Raw genomic sequence first — 21996 nt, forward strand, 5'->3', positions numbered from 1 at the left:
AGTACAGGATCTCAACACAAGAAGGACATGGACTTGTTGAAACCCGTCCACAGGAGGCCACAAGGATGATCAGAGGGCTGGAATAGTTCTTCTGCGAACACATGCTAACAGAGTTGGGGTTTAGCCTGGAGGACACTGGGGAGACCTCACTGCAGCCCTTCAAAAGGGCTTAAGAGGGGGCTAACTGGAAAGACAGAGACTTTTGACACGGGCACGTAGTGATGGGGCAAAGGGTAACTGTTTTAAACTGAAAGAGAAGATATTTGAATTAGATATAAAGAAGAAATTCTTCACTATGACAGTGATGAGGGACTGGAACAGGTTGCTGAGAGAAGCTGTAGATGCCCCATCCCAGGGATTAATGCCAAGCTGGATGGGGCCCTGGGCAGCCTGATCTGGTGAGAGATGTCCTTGCACATGGCAGAGGAGTTGGAACTGGATGCTATTCATGGTCCTTCCAAACCAAGCCATTCTATAATTCCCCCAAAACAGCACAGCATTTTTTTGATAATTTAGCCTCATCCATACAATTATTCAAGATTTTAAGCACATTTTCAGTCTCTTCTAGCCCCACTTTCATGGTTTATGAATGTTAACAAGTATGAGGATCTGCATGCAAAGCAAACAATTTCACTAAATGAATGCTAAAAAGATATTTTATTCTTTAAAAAATTGGTGCAAGATATTCTTCACTTCAAAAAAATTTACTAAATACCTGCTGTGTAAGTTTCATAAGGGCTCTGAAACAATGTAATTTTTGTGATGATCTAAAAATCAAAGGAAGTATACAAAATTAATAGGAATACACAACTCTTACTGTCCAGAAGTTACTGCTGCATGATGTCTACTCACTCACTGAAAGAAAACAACCACAGCATAAAGGATAAAAAAGCATAAAGTAGACATAAAGGATAAAATGTGGTAATATAGTATTAAACAATGTAAATGTAATTCTAATTTAAGTAAGCAAGAAAAGAGATCATAGGCTTATACAGTGATCATTCAAAATCTTGCTTAAGAATTTGGTAATATTCTTAGAGTTCACAAAACAAAGAGTACACAAGACACCAAGCAGATTATAGTAACAAATCAGAGGCTGTTTAGGATTCAGGTAAATTCCTAAGAAATATTTATCTTCTGAGACGTAAGATCTTAATGTTTGGTATATTTTTTGGTAAATTTTTCTCACCTGGCGGACTCCCATGTCCTGCTGCAGCTGTAGCAATAGCAAAAGCAGATGCAGGAGAAACAGCACAGTGACTGTTGTCAGCAGTTTGCACTGTAAAGAGAACAGACAGAGAAAGTTCATGCCTTTAATTTTTTCAGGTAAGTGACAGTAATATTTGAAATCTTTACTAATGTTCATACACTGTTTTATACTGTTGGAACACTTTATATTTTCATTGTCATTGGATTTTATATTGATTTGATCTTGAAGATCTTTTCCAACCGGAGCAATTCTACGATTCTATGATTCCATATTAAAGGAAATAAAAATATCACCATAATTTCTGCAATTTGACTATTTGTTGTGGGCTTGTACAATTGATGTTGCTATGGAAAAAAATTCTTAAGACATTGCTAAGGATGAGGAATAAACGTGAACGAAACAGAAAGACAAAAGTAATGGTACAGACAGTTAACTAAAACAAACAAAAAAACAACAAACATATTAAAGGACAAAGCATATTAACAAATCAGATGAGATTTACAGATCTTCCCAGATCCTTTTCAGTTTCACACTCATCACTTGAGTACAGTTTTGCAAAATCTGTCAGATTTTCTCTTCAGGGATGATCTTCGGTCAATGTTGATTCTGTTAGTACTCAAATAATATAGTACTACTCCCCACAGTTTCCAACTCCAGAGTTTTGCCATCCTGCAACTATGGCCAATAGCAAAATATTACTATTGGTTTAGTATTGAGATGTCTCAGTAACTTATTAACAGTTGAGAAGACTTTGTTCTGTTTTCTTTTTCTTCCTTTTTTTTTTTTTTTTAATACCAAGTATCAACTGCCTTGAGATCTGGTTTGTTTGAGAAGATAGCATTTTAAGTGGACAGAGCTCATGGATAGATCTCACAGCTGAGTTAATGTTTTTGAAGAAACTTGTGAGAACTATTTGAGGAGCTCCAGTTCTCCTTTTACTTCTTCAACAGAGCAGTTTATTCAAATTTTGGAACAAATCACTCGCTATCAACTGTAAATTTTCAGTTTCACACAAGGTAACTCACACAGTCACTTCCCAATGACAATACTGGGTATTGTGTAATTCATGATTACCTATCATGTCCAAAATATGTCTCCTTAGCAGCTGAAAAAAAAGTATCTGTAAATGTCTACAGAATTTTGTGAGAATAAGATTGATTCAGTCAGTATTAGTTCTGAACTTGGATACATCCTGCTCAAGCTGTTGAAGAAAATTTCATCACACACAAAGCTCCAACATGCTTCCAAGTCTCCAGTTATTAACACATACTTCTCTCCAGAAATAGTGCCTCCAATTTATTTCCATGGAAAAACTAAAACAGATATAAAGAGCACAAGAACTCTATCTGATTGAGCATATTGTCACCTACAAAACAGAAGTTTTCAACACAGTCAACACCATTAGCCAGCAATGAACAAGAGCCTGCATGCCAGACTTGTGAAAAGTCAGCAGCAGTGAAGATGTCCCAGTTTCATACCTGCTATGAAAGCATCACTGCTAAGAAAATGTTGCTTATACAGTCCATCTTTCATTGGCCGAAAGAGATTAAGGATAGAAAGCATCAAATCCAGAGTGTTCACAGTCTGTGTAGTAGGACCTTCCTGTCATGACTGGCAATGTGCTCCATGGTCTTAAGACTAGTATGGGGTCTGGTATCACTGTGCTGTAAGAGAAAGGCTGTCTTGTCTGGCCCAGCTCATGAAATTTGAGCCTTCAACTTCATCACTGTCGCAAAATAGTTATCGGTAGTTGATGGCTTGTCCAGGTTCCAGGAAATCCAGCAAATCACCCCTCTTCTGTCCTAAAAGACAGCGTGCATCACTTCATCCACTGGAACTACATCTTGAACAACTTCTTCATTGGGGAATTCATGTCATCACTCCGTGGGCTGCCATTTTGACTCCACCTTGTGGTTGTGACACTACATTTCATCATCAGTAAAGATGCAACCCAGGAAACTCACCTTCAGCCTCATATGGTTCAATAGGTCCTGACAAACTTGCATGCAGTGTTCTTTCTATTCCTGTCTGGGCATTTGCGGGACCCACCTGGCTCCAACTTTGAGATATTCCAATTTTGGCAACCATTGTTTCCAATGTACTGAAACCTATACTCAGCTCCAAACACACCTTCCTGATCATAATATGCCACATGGATGAACTGATCAAGACATTCTTCACTTCATAGTGTGGCAGCTGTGCATGGTTGTCCAGAATGTGGCTTGTCTTTCACATTGCTGCTGCCACTGACGAAATGCTCCACCCAACTCTTACTGTGCTCACATTCATCTTCTGTCTCCAGAAACATTTAACAATTATAGATATATGTCAATGGGTGCCATTTTTTTCACACAGAGGAAGGTAATATATACAGATAAACTTCCACATCAAATACCATTCTGTATGCCCCTCTGCTGCCATTTGTCACACAGCAACAAAATACAGCAGAGTAACAATACTGGCAGTAAAGTTCAAACTCTACTGTTATACCACCAACAACACAACATCTGCCTCTGACATCATTGGCCACAATAATAAAAAAGGAAGCATTACTTTCAGAGCAGCCCTCACTTATTAACTGAATGGCATAATTCACATTATTGAAAGATTACAGATTTCGAATATTTTGCAAAGACTATGCCTACATTATTTAAACTCTTGAAAGCTACAGAGGGCAGAAACTTCAGTTTCTTACCTCCAGGTTGACGATAGCGGAGATGACGTGGTGTTGCAGGGGATCTACAAGGGGAAAGTTCTGTGGTATCCATTGCTGAGGTACTTTCAGGAATAGTTCTGTCCACTGACACTGATTCTAGAACTGCTGCTTTAAAAGAGAACAGATGTTATTAACAGGATGATAGCTCAAAATTTACAACATATTAAGAGGTCTTTGGGAGAAAAGGTATGTGGCTTTGTGACACACCTTTTTAAAGTACAGAGCATGGTCAGTTTAGTTCGTTTTAGATACGAACACAGTACAGCTCTGAAGAGAATTAAGAGTGGGCAAGTGACTCAGAACTCTCAGTGTGTGAACACCAAAAGATAAAAAATCTGCAAACAGACAAATTTGAGCAAACTGACTGCAATGATACAAAAGAATTTGTGTGTCACAATGATCTTCATTGAAAAGCAACATTTTAAAAATGGCCATTAATTAAGAACATTTTACACCGATGTTTAAATACCAAATCTAATACACAAAAATTATTTATGTTTAATCTACATTCTGTAGTTGTTATATAATGCTACATTTAAATACTGTTGCTTTTGGAACTTGCTGTGCATCTTCTGTGCTAAGAAGATTCAGCAGTAATTACTGTCTGGAATGAAAGCTTTGTATCGATGACATAACCAGACAAAAGCTAATAAATAAATAACTTGGTGAAAAATGGAAAGTAGTCATTTTTAAAAAATAGCTTGGTTATTACTGCAATTTAAGTCAACAGAGTATGCACTAAAATGCATTTATAATAACGGAACCTGAAGTCATAAGTTTCATATGAGCTCACAAGAAAAAACCCTTGACAGATTACTATCTATAATCAGAATACTGCTTAATAAAATGGCCAACAACAGTGGAGAACTGATTAGTCTGTGGAAAAGTTCTTCCATTAGGAACATATTAAAAGAAATAGTCATAACTTCAGAATAGCAGAAAAAAATACTTCGTGCAGGGAAACCAAGCATTTTAAAAAGAAAGCTGATAAAATATATTTTATGTTTGATATTTACAACAACTGTGCCTTCAGCATAAGTATATAAAAATACAAATATATAAATATAAAAATACAAAAAATATATAAAAATACAAATAAAGTTTGATAGTGTGGGAGGAGGCAAAAATTTGGGAACAGAAATGAACCATGTTCAAAAATAGCAACCATCACCATAAATAATAGGTCATGAGAAACTGAATTTGTAAAGTTATTTTGGATTTAGAATAAGATACCTTTGTTTTCCTGGAAATCCTCAAGTACCAGAGCAATAGCATTAACAATTATGAGGTGGTGGTAGCTCCTGATCAAGCAGAACTTATCTCCTTACCCAGAAAACTTCAAAAATAAAGAACTATGTTTGAATGATGCAGAAATGCAGATCAGCATTATGTAGTTCTCCTACTACTCATCTCCATTCTTTGTGAGCAATTTCTTTTTAAAGTTACTCCTCTTCTTGAACGTGATAAGCAGTGACAAAAGGACTTTCCCCTGGAGAACAAAGCTAGTTGCAAATTCCTCTAAACTGTGTGCAAACTGTTCAGCAAGAGATCTCTAAAGGGACTAGAGACAGCCATTTAGCATTTATATGAGATTCTTGCCATTTCCAAATGTTCCCTCATGCTGCCCAGGTGACACAGCTTTGACAGACTGGAATGCAGTTTGAGAATACTTCTGCAATAATGCATGGTGCTAACGCTAGGTCAGAATAATCTCTACTTTAGTAGGTGTGCATTTAGTGTATGACAAAAAATTTTACATCAAAAACTACAGTTACCTATTTACAGATCACCTCAAAATTAACACTTTATTAACTATATTTTGGAATGTGCTATAATAAAGATTTGAATATGACTATCCTGGTGCATGCAAAGAATTTGCCCAATTTTATATAGCAAATACTGTATTTTAGACATATAAATAGACTGTTATGTAATTAATCCACAAATATCCAGAGAACAGAAATAATGTTTAAATGTAACAGCCAACCAGTATTTTATGAAAGCATAAAGAGTCACCTACTCCCGGAATGCTAATGAGGCTATACTGCCTGATGAAAAAATTGTATGTTGAACAATACGCTACACTGCGTAAAAACAATGCAGGAGTAAGAAATAGATATAATGCTTCAGTGATATTTTTGTTAGTTTACATTTGGCTACCTTCTTTCCTCTGTGGTTTTACAAACTTCCACTGTTGCAGTTTGTAAAGAGACCAAGCTATCTTCCAGTTATATTTATTCAGGTTACAAGTCAGGCACTAGAAGACTAGAATTTTAGGAAGAAAACAGAAATGTTGCATTTCCTCATCTTTTGCTTAATGTAACAAGATAAAAAATTACAGTATGTTTTTATTCCAATTCAGAAGACCATACCTCCATTCCCAAACAGCAATAACTACTCACCCTATGCGTGCCTTATGAAAATAAAGCTACTTTCTTGCTTTGTCATCTATTCTCTGCCCAGGGAAGTGGTGGAATCCCCATCTCCGGAGGTATTGAAGAGATATGTGGATGTGGTACTTACAGACATTGTTTAGTGGTGGACTTGTAATGTTAGGCTGATGGGTGGACTTGATGATCTTAAGGGATTCTTTCTAACCTAAATTATTCTGTGATTCTGTGTGCAATGCTCTCATTCTATATGCCCACAGTGAGGTTTATATCAACTAGCATTATTCCTCTGAAAATAGTGCCTATTTTAAGGTGCCTTACAAAAGCCAACAAGCATTTGTACAATAGCAATTCATCTTTTTAGACATCTACCTTCTGGACTGATAACAATCAGGTGCTATGAATCTCAATAGTGCACCCAGTGCTCACATAAATTATTTGAATTAGCAACTAAATCTTTCTGGAGAACTCCCACTAATTTTATATATCTGTTTCCTTTTAGCTTAATATTTTACTTCACAGCACAACTTCAACCAACTGCAACTGGCATCAAGTTTGTTTTTTTTTTACTTCATCCAAAACATTCTGCTGGACTGAAAACAGACAGGTCCACTCTGCCATACTACAATGCCCACAAAAAAGGAAAAACAAACGGAGGAAACACAGCCACTAGAAAAGACACCAAGAGCAGTGTATTTAATTCCCCAGTGCAAGTTACTGTGATCACAAAAAAAAAAAAAAAAGGGACAAGGAAAAAGAAACAACTGCTGTGCAGTAGACCGATAAAAATTAAGCTTCCATTTGAGAAAATTAAGCTCCATTTACCCAAGAGTAACATTCACTGTTCTGTAAATATAGAATACCTCTTCGAATGCTTCTCCTCAGCTTGTTACAGAGGTCAATGCGAGGGTTCTCCAAGCTGTCCTCTATGGAGCCAGGGCTTTGCTCAGGAGAGGAGGGCCCTTTGCTAAGGTCGAGAGGTACTTTGCTACCTGTTGGTGGAGGAGAAGTGGCTGGACTATACGTTGAGGTAGGACTGCTTGCCACAGATGAAGTAGAAAGATCAAGGGCACCAATTCTTGAATTCAGTGGTGAAGTCAATGACAATTTTCGAGTTCTGACAGGTGAGGATGTTCTGGAAAGTGACAGTGGAGGGGGAGATGAAAATTTGCGACAGAGATGTGGTGACTTCGCATCAGCGAGGTACTCTCCTCTGTTGTTTTGACCGGTAGCAAAAAATAACTCCAAAGCCCTGGAAGCAAGAAACAAAACAGCAACATCATAGTAACAAATGCAAAACAGATTGAAGTGAAAACACTTGCAGAGGCAAAATGAGATATTTAGACCTCAAAGCCCAGGCAGAAAATTGAGATAGACTTACCTAAAAATTTACTCCGTATTTATAGAGTAAGAACTTTCCTCTCAGATTATTTACACAGAAATTAGGTTAAAAACAAACAAATGGTAATTCTTGGTAATTCTGTAAGTAATTTACCATAGAAGACAAAGGACAGTGCTCACCTAACTGGAATGGAAGTGAAAGGCCGTCTGTATATGTCTGAAAGTTTTTCCAGTACAACAGCTGCAGTAGTAAATATGCGGTAAGTATGTAGGAACGTATTCAGGAAATCAATACTCAGAAATCGCAAGTCTGTTAGCCTCTCCAAAAGGCGTTCAACACTTGCATAACGGATTTGAGGTACTTTGCAGGAATTTAGAGTTTTGCTGAAGCAAATATCAATGTCATCTCTATGAAGACGTGCATCAGACCTACACAAAAGTTAAAGTAGAACGTTTCACCAAAGAGGAAGAGTGATTATGGTACACTAGAGGTATCACTTCAGCTATTCCTGTCAACACAGGACCAAGAAATACATACTGCATTCTTGTATTTCATCAACATAGGAATACTCTTATGGAGAAACTACCTTAATTCGATGTTAAAACTGTAGGATGTGTTTTTTTTTTTTCCCCTTCGAAATAGGACAAACAAGGAAAAGAAAAATTTAGGCTTTGGAATGCTTTGGAAAGTCGTAACTGTTTGCACTCAGTGTAGGTTTACCAAACATTTAAAAATACATTAAATAAAATGATGAGTAGTAGGACAGAAAATAAATGCCCAATACAGAATTAAACTACTATCCAAACCATAACATACTGCAGCTTCAGAAATAAAAGAGAAAATTGAGCTGTGATACTATATAGTCCAACACTGTGACTTCAGAGTTGGCCATTTTCAGTTATCCCTACTATTTCAGGAAACAGATTGAAAAAAATACATGTTGGATTAAGATTTAATTCCGGTCAACAAAAATGAGGGTAAGTGGAGGGGGCGTAAATACTTTATTTTCCAAAAACACACTTCCTTTTCTTAAATTTTTTTATTAAAAAGCAAACAAACAAATTTTGCTCACTGGAAATAAATTGTCTCACTTACTTTATCATATGTGGCACAGTGACTTTAGAATTTTCTTCAAACACTATGGTCATTAAACCATTGCACCTTATGTTATCAATGCACTGTGAAAATAAATATTGTGAACTGTTAATATCAAAACACACTGTAAAGGGTTAATTTCCACACTGTTAGTATCACCACTAGCATCACTGAAATATAGCTTTCACAGAGTCTGAGCAGACTAAAATACAAGGTACTTTCATAAAAGAAAAGCAGTGATGAAGCAATTGTAACAGATATTACTCTCTAGTCTTCTCCTTTGATTTGCAGAGACTCAAGTCCATGCATCTTTACCAGCATGCTCAGAGAATTTGGCCCAGAATCTTTTTTACATGGCTACAGATTTTTAGTTGAAATTGAGATAACCTTGAAGTTCATTTGAAACTGAGTGATGTTAAATACTTCTATCATATCTTGAAAAATCAGCACTGGAAGAAAGTCAGAATATTATACATTATATGTATAAAGTGAGAGACAAATAGTTTCTAAAAACACACATTTCCTTCAAAAACAAATGCAAATAGTGCTATTACTGTGAAATACAGCTATCAAGCTGCTGTCTGAGTAGTCCACTGAAAACTCTTGTATAAATGTTTCAGGCTAGTATCAGAAAGTGTAAAGACACTTCTGGGACATGTTGATAGCACACATTAGTTTGAAATTACAGGCTGTGCTGTGGCCAAAAGAAGTTTACAAGTTATTCAAGCCTCAAAGCAGCTCAGCACTAGTGGTGTGTAAGTACAGCTCAAAGCCATCTAACAGCATTTTTTGCTGATTTGTATTCTGACGTAGTTGAGATAATGCAGCACCCAAAACCCTGCTCTTGGAAGTCTGCACTCTGCCAGTAGTTAGGGCTTTTATGATCTGGAACAAGTATCTCATACATACTACTATAGGACTCTTGCTTTTATAATACTTTCAAATTTTATTTTCAACGATTATGTATGTGCAGACAACACTATTACTTCACATCAATAAAATGGAGTTTCCAAAGTTCTCATGCACATATACACCGAGTTTAAGAATAATCCGTTGAACTTGAAATATTGCCTAGCAAAATAATGACTGATGTTAGATCGGTCAAAGATTACCAGAGGCCTTTTCTGGTCTTCTATGATTTATTTAACTATATGTGCTTTTAATTTCAGGTTTTTAACAATGGTTTCAAACTTAAATAATTCAAATAATTCACATTATGACTTTACCAAATTGTTACTTTAAAGCACTGAGACAAAAAAACAACACAGATCTCTAATAATAATACAGTTTTCTCCAGGTGACTTTTAAATGTTGCAAAGAAGCTCTAAGCACGAAATTGCCCATGGCAGTTCAGTGCTGTTTCCATTAAGACTGCATAGTCCTAGCATTTATCAGTTATTTGACAGATGAAATCTTAGAAAAATTGTGAGGTGAAGGAATCAAAGTAACAGGGAGCTAGGGCCAAAGGACAAGCTTAAAGTAGAAGAGAGGAGATTTTTTCAGCAGCAACAAAATGCCCATGGTGTTTGAACAGGGTCTTGAGTCCTTACTCTTCTAAAATGGTATCTACTCTTGCAGATGACACCAAGTTAGGAGGAAGTGTTAATCTGCCTGAGGGTAAGAAAGCCCTTCAGAGAGACCTGGATGCCCCGTCCCTGGAGGTGTTCAAGGCCAGACTGGAAGGGGACCTGGGCAGCCTGGTCTAGTATTAAATGTGGAGGTTGGTGGCCCTGCATGTGGCAGGAGGGTTGGAGATTCATGATCCTTGAGGTCCCTTCCAACCCTGGCCATTCTGTGATTCTGTGGCAGGCTGGATCAGTGGAGTGAGGCCAGTGGGATGAAGTTCAACAAGGCCACGTGTTAGGTCTTGCACTCTGGCCACAGCAACCCCAGGCTTGGGGCAGAGTGGCCGGAAGGCTGGTTGGAAGAAACAGACCGGGTAGTGTTAGTTGATGCTCAGCTAAACATGAGTCAGCAGTGCACCCAGGTGGCAAAGAAGGCCAGTGGCAACCTGGCTTGTATCAGAAGTAGTGTAGCCAGCAGGACTGGAGAGGCGATCATCCCCCAGTACTCAGAACAAGTGAGGCTTCACATCAAGTGCTGCATTGAGTTCTGAGCCCCCTAGTAGTAAAACATTGAGGCCCAAGAGAGTGCCCAGAGAAGATCAATAAAGCTGTTAAGGGTATGGAGCACAAGTTTTATGGGGAGAGGCTGAGGGAACTAGAATTGTTTCCTATGAAGAAGGGTTAGGGGAGACCTTATAGTTCTCTACAACTACCTGAAGGGACATTGTGGTAAGGTGCAGGTCAGACTTTTCTCCTGTGTAAGCAGCAGTAGAACTAAAAGAAATGACCTCAAGTTGTGCCAGGGGAGATTCAGGTTGGACATTAGGAAGAATTTCTTCTCCAGAAGAGCGGTTAGATGCTGACCGCTGGGCAAAGCGTGGACTTGAGTCTTTGCTGGGCAAAGGCTGCCCAGGGCAGAGGTTGATTCACCATCTCTGGAGGTGTTCAAGAAGCATTTAGATGGTATACCAAAAGACAAGGTTTAGAAGCGAAATGGTGGTAGGTGGATGATTGGACTAGATGATCTTGGAGGTCTTTTCCAATTTTGGTGACTCCATCATTCAGCTTCTCTGTTTTCTTAAAAAGCTTAATCTTCTTCATTCTCACATTGTTAAAATATCTCCGTTGTTGCCCTCAAATCTCTTCAGAAAGCAATAGCTGGGGCAGATTTTCCTTTCCTCAAAGGGAATAATCAAGAGAGAAAAGTTTTCTACTGTTTTCCCCTGGCAGTCTGACAAATTACTTCACCCGATGTTCTCTCAGCTGCTGTGTTTACCTATACCTTATTAGGCCACTTCCAAGCTTTGTCGGCATGCAGCACACAACTCAGTCATGCAGCTTTTCAGCTCCACTAACAAGTCAATGGAGGGAGAACAGGTAACACTAGGGGATTTTCAAATACACTGCAATCAATCAGCTCTCAAGAAATCAGTTTTCTCTTGGATTAGTTTTCAGAAACATGGAATAAATAATCTCATGACAAACAGGATAAAGAATGCAGAAAGCTACCTGACTTATATCACTTGTCCATGCAGCTTTCTCTTGACGTGAAGGGGCTAAGAGGACAATAGTAAAAGGAGGAGCATCTGCAGGTTCAACTACAAGCTTGAAATCGAGGTGTCCAAACACCTGTCCAGAGCTTTTTGCTTTACAGTGAAAGGAGTAAAAAAAGACAAAATGTAAGATTTCAAATCACAGTATAAAGAAAATATTGTTTCTTACTGGACTTACTGGAGAAGTTATATTAAAATATTTCTCTGACAAAGAGTAAATGTAACTGGGAATCCAAAACACTGATTTTCGTTTTCCACATACACCAAATACAATAAAAGTTACAAGTATACAATAGTGGGAGTTAATGTAAGTTACATGTTAAAATGCCAAATAAGGCTGAGGTCTTTCTAACACCTATATTTCATGTTCTCAGTACACTGAAGGATTACTGAAATTAATGAAACTACTTCCACAATTCATGGGTAATACTCATCTAAAACTACAGGGTGGAAGCCAAGAGTAACAAAACACCCAGCCTGGGGATGTGCTTTATTACTCCACTTGAAAAGGCCTGTAGTCAAAATCTGCAGACAAAAACTTTCCACTAATTCTGCCAATTCTCTCAGCTTTCATGAAAGAAGAAACTCAATTATCTGTTTTGTCTTTCCAGAAGTTTTTTTTTTTTTTTTTTTCTTTCTAAGATCCTCTGGGTAGAGCTGAATAGAAAAGTCAGCAAATAATTTGTCACATTCCTTCAGCCACTGTACTTTGAAATCTTATGTGGGATGTCAACAGCAACAACAAACATAGGAAAACAAATGCAAGCCAGTATATCCATTATTAAATAATTTATTCTACTCAATCAATTAACAGATGTTTCTCTGATTTCATGAATTAGGAGAACATATCAATTTGTTATGAAAAATAAACCATGGGTAAACTTAGAAGTATATATATACACTTAGAACTGTAATTACTACAAGCAGTTGAAGGCAACTTACAGTCATCATCAGCTGCATCTGTCTCCTCAATCAACGTGCACTCTATTAACGACAGAACGCCTCCTGTCTATGAAAACAAAGTACATTTTTCATAGATTTAGACATTTGCTCCAATTTGCCATTATAGCTATTTTAAAATATTGATACACCTTATAGTAAGATTCTACAATCCAGAGCTCATAGGAACATACATCAATTTCATGATGTACCTTTTTCAAGAACTAAAACCAGCTGGATTAGATACTACATTTTCCTTAAGCAAGCAAATCAATCATACGTTTAAATGTGGAAAATTCTTTCATTTTTACCATACTACAATTTGTCTCACAGAGGCTTGTTCACAAGTTTCAGAAAAAGTAACTAGAATTTCATCATTTTATTCTGAATTTAAATAAAACTAATACATGACTTTTTGAAAGATTCAGTTACACTTAATTTACCTTGCAAAATACATTAATTATTTAAAGACTACAAAGTGAAAATGCATACAGAAAGTAAGAAGAAAGACTTTCTAAGCAGTCTTAGAAGTATCTCAGATATGTCTTTGTCAGATTAAAATTTTGTTCAACAAACATCAATCCATAAACTGCCATTTTACCTTCATTCAAAAACAAACCCAAGAAAGATTGATTCTCAACTAGTGTAACCAGAGCGTTCTAAGTGGAGCATTCACTTTAAGACAATATGCTGCCCAGGAAAACAAAACCGACTTCAAATATTAATATTATTTATTACAGCTCTGGAAGTTCTTCCATAATTCTGTGGGGGGGTAGCAGCTGATTACTGCACTGTAAACAGACTTAGAGCCACTACTGGCTTATACAAAGACAATGATGTACTTTTTCTAGCCCCAGGTTTATTAAATCACACACTTCTGGAAAAGTGTATTGCAGTGAGAAATAGATCATCTGACTTCTGTTTATAACAACACAAAATCTCAGTTTAGAACAAAAAAAAAACAAAACCCCACAATATTAAAATTTCAATGAAGCTTCATTTTCATTGAATTGAAATACAGAATTGAGTCATAATGTAACATCTGTACCTTAAGTAGATGCAGTTTTCCTCCTGAACTTCTTGTACAAATTAAAAAATGCTTTGTAAATAAGAAGCATTGCCTTTCTCCTTCCTTTTTCAAGGATAATGATACCAGACGAACTTTGCTAAGTTTTCCCCTTTCAACTGAAGGGACTTGAATAAGGGAACCTGACAATAATTAAAATAAAAAATACACTGTAATATAACAATATTAAGAAGATAGTGTTTGAAGTGTTAATCCACCAAACATTTTGGTATTAAACCATGCAACTTTTCATTCTAATAAGTATTAACACACATTAGTTTCCATTTAAAAAAAAAGTCATTTATCTTCTTTGTACCAGTTCATTTTGGGTTTTAGGACAAGTCATAGATTTGTACTTTTTTAATGGAAGTAGTAAATCTATCTCTGTAACCACAGTCTCAGAATCAAGCAAGCACAGTCTAAACTAGTAGTTAGTTAAGTAGTCGTCAAATTCTCATACAACTCTGAGCTAATAATGTTGATCAGAGAACAAAGCTGAACAGCAATCTCCATTTTTCTCAAATGAAGCAGATCTCTTCTAATCTTGCATTGTGTTAGAGTCAGAGCTACATAGCTCAGTTAGAAGTGTTACCAGTCAAGCACTGAATTGAATCTCATTACATTTAGTCTGAATTTGCAATCTACAGAATTCCAAAACAGAGAAAGCTATGCTTCCATGTCATTTCATATCTCAAAACCATTCTCTGACCAATTTTTTGCATGTTGATATCATGATCACTTTTATTTTGGATCTGGAATCAAATTTCATAGTGAAGCACAATTTGAAGTTCATATACACAAAATAACAGAGAAATTAAGATTACTCTCTGAAAAAGCTACTGTTGTTCTACATCACTTTTTCCTACATTTAGTTCCTTATTTGCACTAAATTATTAATACATCTGAGACATAACAAAATACACACTGATCAACTTACAACATTCTGTTGTACTTTGAGAACCATTACATTTTCAGACTGAATGAGTACACGATTTGTGCCACTGTAACAAAACACTAAGAAAAGCTATACTCCAGAAATCTGTAAACCTATGCAACACTTCTTAGATTCACCTATATTCTACCAAAAAAAAAAAACCCCACACAAGCCACCCTACTTACTGTTTGTTGTAAAGTTCTCTTGAAAAAAAACAATCTAATAATTTCTACTGTAAAAGTTAGGAAGGTGATCATTCTGTATAGTTAGAGCTGTGACTTTTCTGTATGTTGCCAGTTGCTGTCCAGCTCCCAGTGTGAGGCTCAATAGTATATACAAAGCAGCTTCAGCTTCCCACTCCAAAATTCTTCAGTCACTTTTCTCCTGAAATTCCCCCTACACATTTTGGTAACAATCAATTCTACTTGTTATTTTTGTTCCTTAAAAAAAATGATATCTATAAATATGATATATGTACACATATAGCTTTGCAACTCAACTCTTTTTTTTTTTTTTTAATGATTGTTTCAGAAATACCATATTCTATTCTGCTAAAATAGCAGAAGGTTAAACACTATTCTTGCATGGACCTGAAATATCACTATTTTGAAGCGTGAAGAGAGACTGCATTATCTCCTTTCAATAATGAGCTTAATACTTACAGAAAAAAAAAACAAATTTCTAAACAGTTAAAATCTAGCAAGAATGTACTGCATTTCCATCAAGCTCTCGTGATTAAAGAAACTGAGCATTTGCCATGTCATAGATTCTACTACAGATTTCCTCTTAAGAAAATTAAAAAAATTGTTATGACTGGCCAGTGTACAACTGCCACAACCAGTGAGGCTAATTTTGAAATGTTCATTAATAGTATGATGTAAAAAAAAAATCTCCATTCTTCTGAAATAATCAAAACGTGACTGGACATGATGCTGAGTAACTGGCACCAGTTGATAAGCTTTCAGTAGGTGGAACTGGATGGGACAATTCCCAAAAGTCTCTTCAAACCTCAGCTCTCCATAATTTTGTAATTGTCACATATTTGTTAGCAGAGGTAAATTTAGAGCAGCTGATGATAGGAAGATTAGAAAACATATCTGATGGCCTCTGAGGGGCCTCCAGAAGACAGTTTTCTGGGTGTCAGCCAATGCTGGATCGCAGATCAAGGTCTCTGTTGCCTTAGGCCATTAAAGAATCACAGAATCATAGAATCATAGAATGGCCTGGGTTGAAAAGGACCACAATGAGATCATCTAGTTTCAAGTGCAGGGTTACCAACCACCAGACTAGGCTGCCAGAGCCACAACCAGCCTGGCCTTGAATGTCTCCAGAGATGGAGCATCCACAACCTCCTTGGGCAACCTGTTCCAGTGCATCACCACTCTCTGAGTGAAAAACTTCCTCCTAATATCTAACCTAAATCTCCCCTGTCTCAGTTTAAAACCATTCCCCCTTCTCTTATCACTATCCACCCTCATAAACAGCTGTTGCCGCTCCTATTTATACATGCCGTTCAAGTACTGGAAGGCCACAATGAGGTTTCCCCGGAGCCTTCTCTTCTCCAAGCTAAACAAGTCCAGTTCCCTCAGCCTCTCCTCACAGGACAGGTGCTCCAGCCCTCTGATCATCTTCGTGGCCCTCCTCTGGACCCACTCCAAGAGCTCCACGTCCTTCCTGTGCTGGGGGTCCCAGGCCTGGACACAGTTGTGCAGATGGGGTCTAACAAGAACTGAGTAGAGGGGGACAATCACCTCCCTCTCCCTGCTCGCCACCCCTTTTTTAATGCAGACCAGAACACAGTTGGCCTTCCAGGCCGCAAGCACACATTGCTGGCTCATGTCCAGTTTCTCATCCACCAGAACCCCCAAGTCCTTCTCCACAGGGCTGCTCTGAAAGAGGTCTTCCCCCAGTCTGTATAAATACCTGGGATTGCCTTGACCCAAGTGAAGCACCCTGCACCTCATTAGGTTTTCATGGGCCCACTTCTCCAGCCTTTCCAGGTCCCTCTGGATGGCATCCCTTTCCTCCAGAGTACCGACTGCACCGCTCAGCTTGGTGCTGTCTGCAAACTTGCTGAGGGTGCACTCGATGCCATCAACTGTGTCACTGTTGAAGAGCACCGGTCCCAAGACCGACCCTTGAAGGATACTGCTTGTGACCGGCCTCCACCCTGACACAGAACCATTGATCACAATCCTTTGGCTGCAACCATCCAACTAATTCTTAATCCGCCTAACTGTCCATCCTTCACATCCATGCCTCTCCAATTTAGAGAAAAGGATGTGGTGAGGGACCATGTCAAAGAGAAGAAAGAAAGAAAAAGAAGATACTGTTTGCCTTGACAGAGGGCCTAACAATATAGTCTGTATTAAAGTAAGAAGTAGATAAAAGGAGATCCCAGGAAATCTGAAGGCGAATTCATAATTTACTGTGCAAAGCACTGTCAGAAATGGCTTTTTTGTTTGTTTGGGTTTGATGTTGGGTTTTTTTTTGTTGGTTTTTTTTTGGTCAGAACAGGTATCTATTTCTCCACAATCAACACAAAGAATAGGAGCTTAACTGAAATTAGAAGAGGTGGACATCACTCTTAAAGTGACCCTACAATCAGATGTGAAAGGAAAATAGGCTTGCCATTATTTCATCAGCTCAAATCAGATTTCTGCACTCATACAGTGTAATATTCTTTAATTTTTTTAAAAGGTAAATTGTGATGCAGCCTTTCATAACATGCAGGTTCATCCACTGACCTTAAAAGTATTCCCATAATTAAACCTGAAATTGATTTACTTAAATCACGGGTTTGACCTGGGTCTTACATTCCAACATTCCAACCTTCACAGATTCATTTCCACAGAAAAATCAACAGGTTTCCACTGATGAAACACCGGGTACACAGACAAAATTGTATTAGCCGATTTTAAGGGGAAAAGCATCATATGCATTTAAATACAAAATACCGTAATCACAGTGAAAAAAAAAATAGTTTAAGAAAATTTCATGGTACAAGTCAGTCAAGGAGAATCAGCCCTGTAATTCTCCGAGGGTGGCTGTAATGTAATAATTTTACATTTTTCTTGAAACCACATTCATAACTCCTGAAACACTTCAATTATAACAAACACATACATATAAAAAATAATGCAGTAACTTAAATGTGACCATTGTACAAACAATCTCAGAAGTTATTATGGAAAGCTTTATAGTTTGGCTAAATAACTATAGAAACACTACAGAATGGATTTCAAAATCTAAACAAAGCCTATTAAACTATCAGCTTTGCTTAAATTCTACTTAAATACCAAATGTTCTGACTTCTGATGATGCTATCTAAAGAAGATCGTGTGAAGGGATATACCTAAATTAAATTCTCAACCTTCCCTAAATGTATGTAATGCTTTACACACACAAAGAAGCTTGTACCTCATTAAAATCCTCCCCTACAGATCTATACCTACTCTATCCAAAACTACTACCTTGTTAGAAAAGATCAAGAAGTAAACTCTTATATAAATGGAAAATAGGCTTCAATTATGAAGATTTTACATTTATTTTACCATTAGAGTGAGCCCCCCTCCAAGGCAAGAACTGCAATCCGTTTATAGTTTCAGTTAAAGTTACCACTTACTTTAAATTACAATTTTGTGGAACACAGTAAGAAATTTATCTCCTGATATCACAGGGTGGTAAACAAGCCAATAAAGAATCTCTGATTTCATCTGGTTCAACCATCCCTGATCAAGCAGGGCCACCCACAACAGGGCACTCAGGCTCATGCCCAGGTGGCTTCTGAAGACCTCCAAGGAGGTGACCCCACAGCCTCTGGGTCCTTGTGCCAAGACCCCCACACCCCCATAGAAAAGAAGTGCTGCCTGATGGTCAGAGGGAACCATCTGTGTTCCAGCCTGTGCTCAGTGTCTCTTCTCCTAGCACTGGGTACCACTGAAGAGTCCAACTCTGTCTTCTTTGCACCTCCCTTCAGCTTCTTATACATGTTGATAAGGTCCTCCCTGAACCTTCTCCAGGCTGAACAGTCCCAGCACTCTTAGACTCTCCTCAAAGGAGAGGTGCTGTAGGCCTTTCAGCATCTTGGTAACTTTTCTCTGGTCCTTCTCCAGTTTGTCCATGTTACTCTTGAACTGGGTGGCCTAGAACTGAACACAGTATGCAGCTACAGCCTCACAAATGCTGAGCAGGGGTGGAATGATCATTTCTCTGTATATGATGGACCTAAGCTTCAGCAGGAGGAGTTTCCAAAACCGCCAAGAATAAAGAATATGGTATGCCTCTCCCTCTCTCTTTTTGCTAACTGCATTTTATTAGACATAATTCTACCTTTCTGGAACAAGAAGCCTTCATTGTCTTTCTTCTTGAAGTGATCTTTGTATGTACCCCGGACTTCTACTGAAGCCCAAAAATGCACCTCTCAAGAGATGGGACGAGTATATCAGATATTGGATTATTCTATGACAAGGTGACCCGCTTAGTGGATGAAGGTACGGTTATTGATGTGGTCTACCTGTACTTCAGAAAAGCCTTTGACACTGTCCCCCACTGTCCTCCTTCTTGTGGAGAAGCTGGCTGGTTTGGATGGGCATCTGCTCTGCTGCATGAAACACTGACTGGATGGCCGGGCCCAAAGAATTGTCGTCAATGCAGTTAAATCCAGTTGGCGGCCAGTCACAAGTGGTGTCCCCAGGTGACCAAGAAGGCCAATGGCATCCCAGTCTGTATCAGGAATGGTGTGGTAAGTACGAGTAGGGAAGTAATCCTGCTCCTGTATTCGGCACTGGTGAGGCCTCACCTTGAGTACTGTGTTCAGTTTTGGGCACCTCAGTACAGAAAGGACATGGAGGTGCTGGAGCAGGTCAAAAGAAGGGCAACAAGGCTTGTGAAGGGCTTGGAGAATATGGCCTACGAGGAGAGACTGAAAGAACTGGGACTGTTTAGTCTGGGGAAGAGGAGCTGAAGGGAGACCTTACTGCTCTCTTCCAGTACCTGAAAGGTGCTTACAGAGAGAGCGGGGCTGGTCTCTTCTTACAGGTGACAGGACGAGAAGAAATGGCCTTAAGTTGCTCCAGGGTAAGTTTAGGTTGGATATTAAGAAAAACTTCTTTACAGAAAGGGTTGTTAAACACTGGAATGGGCTTCCTAGAGATGTGGTTGAGTCACCATCCATGGATGTGTTTATAAACCATTTGAATGTGGTTCTCAAAGACATGATTTAGCGGAGTGTTGCTAGTTAAGGTAGTATGTTTAGGTTATGGTTGGACTTGATGATCTTTAAGGTCTTTTCCTACCAGAGCAATTCTATGATTCTATGATTCTGGCACTATGAATTTGAGTCGTTCCTGAAGCACTAATTAAAATGGGAATGACAGCTCTTTTCTTTCTTAGCAACTGCTTTATTCCTTTCTCATTTGACAAAATTTCAGACTACTCATGCACTTTTGTCCAGGTGATGCATCAGCTGGCATTATGATCAGACAGCCTTGGTCTCTGTGGAGCTGTAGGTAATTACAACTGAAGATCACAGCCTATTCAGTGTATAGTAGTGTCCCATGTATGATTTACCATTGCTATGTTGCTGTTTTTCATTGTTCCTTAATAAAACAGTACAGAAATGGGGCACAACTATAGTCTCAAATTATTTATCTGAGTATTTTTTAAATCATCCTACACAGTCCGTTAGACTTTAAGGATGTTACCTGTGCCCAGTGCAGTGACCTGCCCAATGATGGCAATGTGAATCCTGCTGTTTTAAATGCAATTATTTTCATAGGTAGCTTTTAAAGAGAAGTCTTACCTTGGCGTATGAAAGTTTGACTAGTATCTAGCAATATATCACAGCCTTCTACTATTGTTCTTTCTATGGCCAGATTCTTCCGGATGTTTTCTGTGTCACTCACTTCATCATGCATCACCCTGTCAGACACAATACAAAATGTACTTAAAACTCCCCAAAATGTATCTTGCAATATTTCACCTAATTTCATTTGCACTTTTGACAGTGTACACACAAAGAATCGATAATGTCCTTTACAACACAAAAGATATATACATACAGTACATGACTAGTCCAGAACGAGTTTCTTGCTCTGCTTTTCCTTCTTTCAAACCACTGTTGTAATCATTTTTTTCAGCAGTGGAACCTATTTTGCCAGAGTTGTTCTTAGACTATTCTTGAACACATCTGATAGATGCCACCAAGATGAAAATTCTTCACAGCTGTTAGAAGACTACTATTTGATGCTCACTAGCATTCACAAAACTGGTTTCTCAGTTCTTTGTGTTAGTTATATAACACATTTTAGACTCCCTGACCTTGGTTTTAGGTTCCTAGTCTGTCTGCTTCAGTTTATGATTGAATGTACCATTCACTTCCTGATTGCTCCCCATAACAATCACAGCTTTAATGGTTCATCTCGTAATTTCTTCCTCTTCAATATCTTTATCGATGACCTGGATGAGGGCATTGAGTGCACCCTCAGTAAGTTTGTGGATGACACCAAGTTGGCTGGAAGTGTTCCAGTTGGCTGGAAGGGTAGCGAGGCCCTCCAGAGGGATCTGGACAGGCCGGATAGCTGGGCTGAAGCCAGTGGGATGAGTTTCAACAAGACCAAATGCCGGGTCCTGCACTTTGGCCACAACAACCCCAGGCAATGCTACAGGCTTGGGCAGAGTGGCTGGAAGACTGTGTAGAGGAAATGGACCTGGGGGTATTGATTGATGCATGGCTGAACATGAGCCAGCAGTGTGCCCAGGTGGCCAAGAAGGCCCATGGCATCCTGGCTTGCATCAGAAACAGGGAAGTGATTGTCTCCCTGTACTCAGCTCTGGAGATGCTGCACCTCAAGTACTGTGTCCAGTTTTGGGCCCCTCACTGCAAGAAAGACATTGAGGCCCTGGAGCAGGTTTAAAGAAGGGCAACAAAGCTCGTGTGGGGTCTGGAGCACAGACCTTATGAGGAGCGGCTGAAGGAGCTGGGATTGTTCAATCTGGAGAAGAGGAGGCTCAAGGGAGACCCTATTGCTCTTTATAACTACCTGAAGGGAGGTTGTAGTGAGCTGGTGGTTGGCCTCTTCTCTCGTGTAACTGGTGATAGGACTAGAGGGAATGGCGTCAAGCTGCGCCAGGGGAGATTTAGGCTGGACATTAGGAAACACTACTTGCCTGAAAGAGTGGTCAG

The 21996-nt window shown here is 38.6% G+C and overlaps 1 protein-coding gene across 2 annotated transcripts in view; it reads right to left on the reverse strand.

The window, feature by feature from the left end:
• The window catches only part of RASGRF2 (Ras protein specific guanine nucleotide releasing factor 2), a 122942-nt gene that overhangs the window by 49619 nt on the left and 51327 nt on the right, over positions 1-21996 (reverse strand). Inside the window, exons 9-17 of one of the 2 annotated variants that reach the window (XM_010726098.3) lie at positions 20614-20732; positions 13859-14019; positions 12814-12880; positions 11828-11964; positions 8754-8836; positions 7838-8086; positions 7180-7568; positions 3906-4031; positions 1190-1279 (exon numbers count right to left, since the gene is read on the reverse strand). In XM_010726098.3, the coding sequence (XP_010724400.1) occupies positions 1190-1279; positions 3906-4031; positions 7180-7568; positions 7838-8086; positions 8754-8836; positions 11828-11964; positions 12814-12880; positions 13859-14019; positions 20614-20732 (1421 nt within the window). Of the gene's footprint in view, positions 1-1189; positions 1280-3905; positions 4035-7179; positions 7569-7837; positions 8087-8753; positions 8837-11827; positions 11965-12813; positions 12881-13858; positions 14020-20613; positions 20733-21996 lie in introns of both variants that reach the window. The other variant, XM_010726097.3, reaches the window with a different exon arrangement.

The sequence above is a fragment of the Meleagris gallopavo genome, chromosome Z (genome assembly GCF_000146605.3).
Source record: "Meleagris gallopavo isolate NT-WF06-2002-E0010 breed Aviagen turkey brand Nicholas breeding stock chromosome Z, Turkey_5.1, whole genome shotgun sequence".
Taxonomy (NCBI): Eukaryota; Metazoa; Chordata; class Aves; order Galliformes; family Phasianidae; genus Meleagris; species Meleagris gallopavo.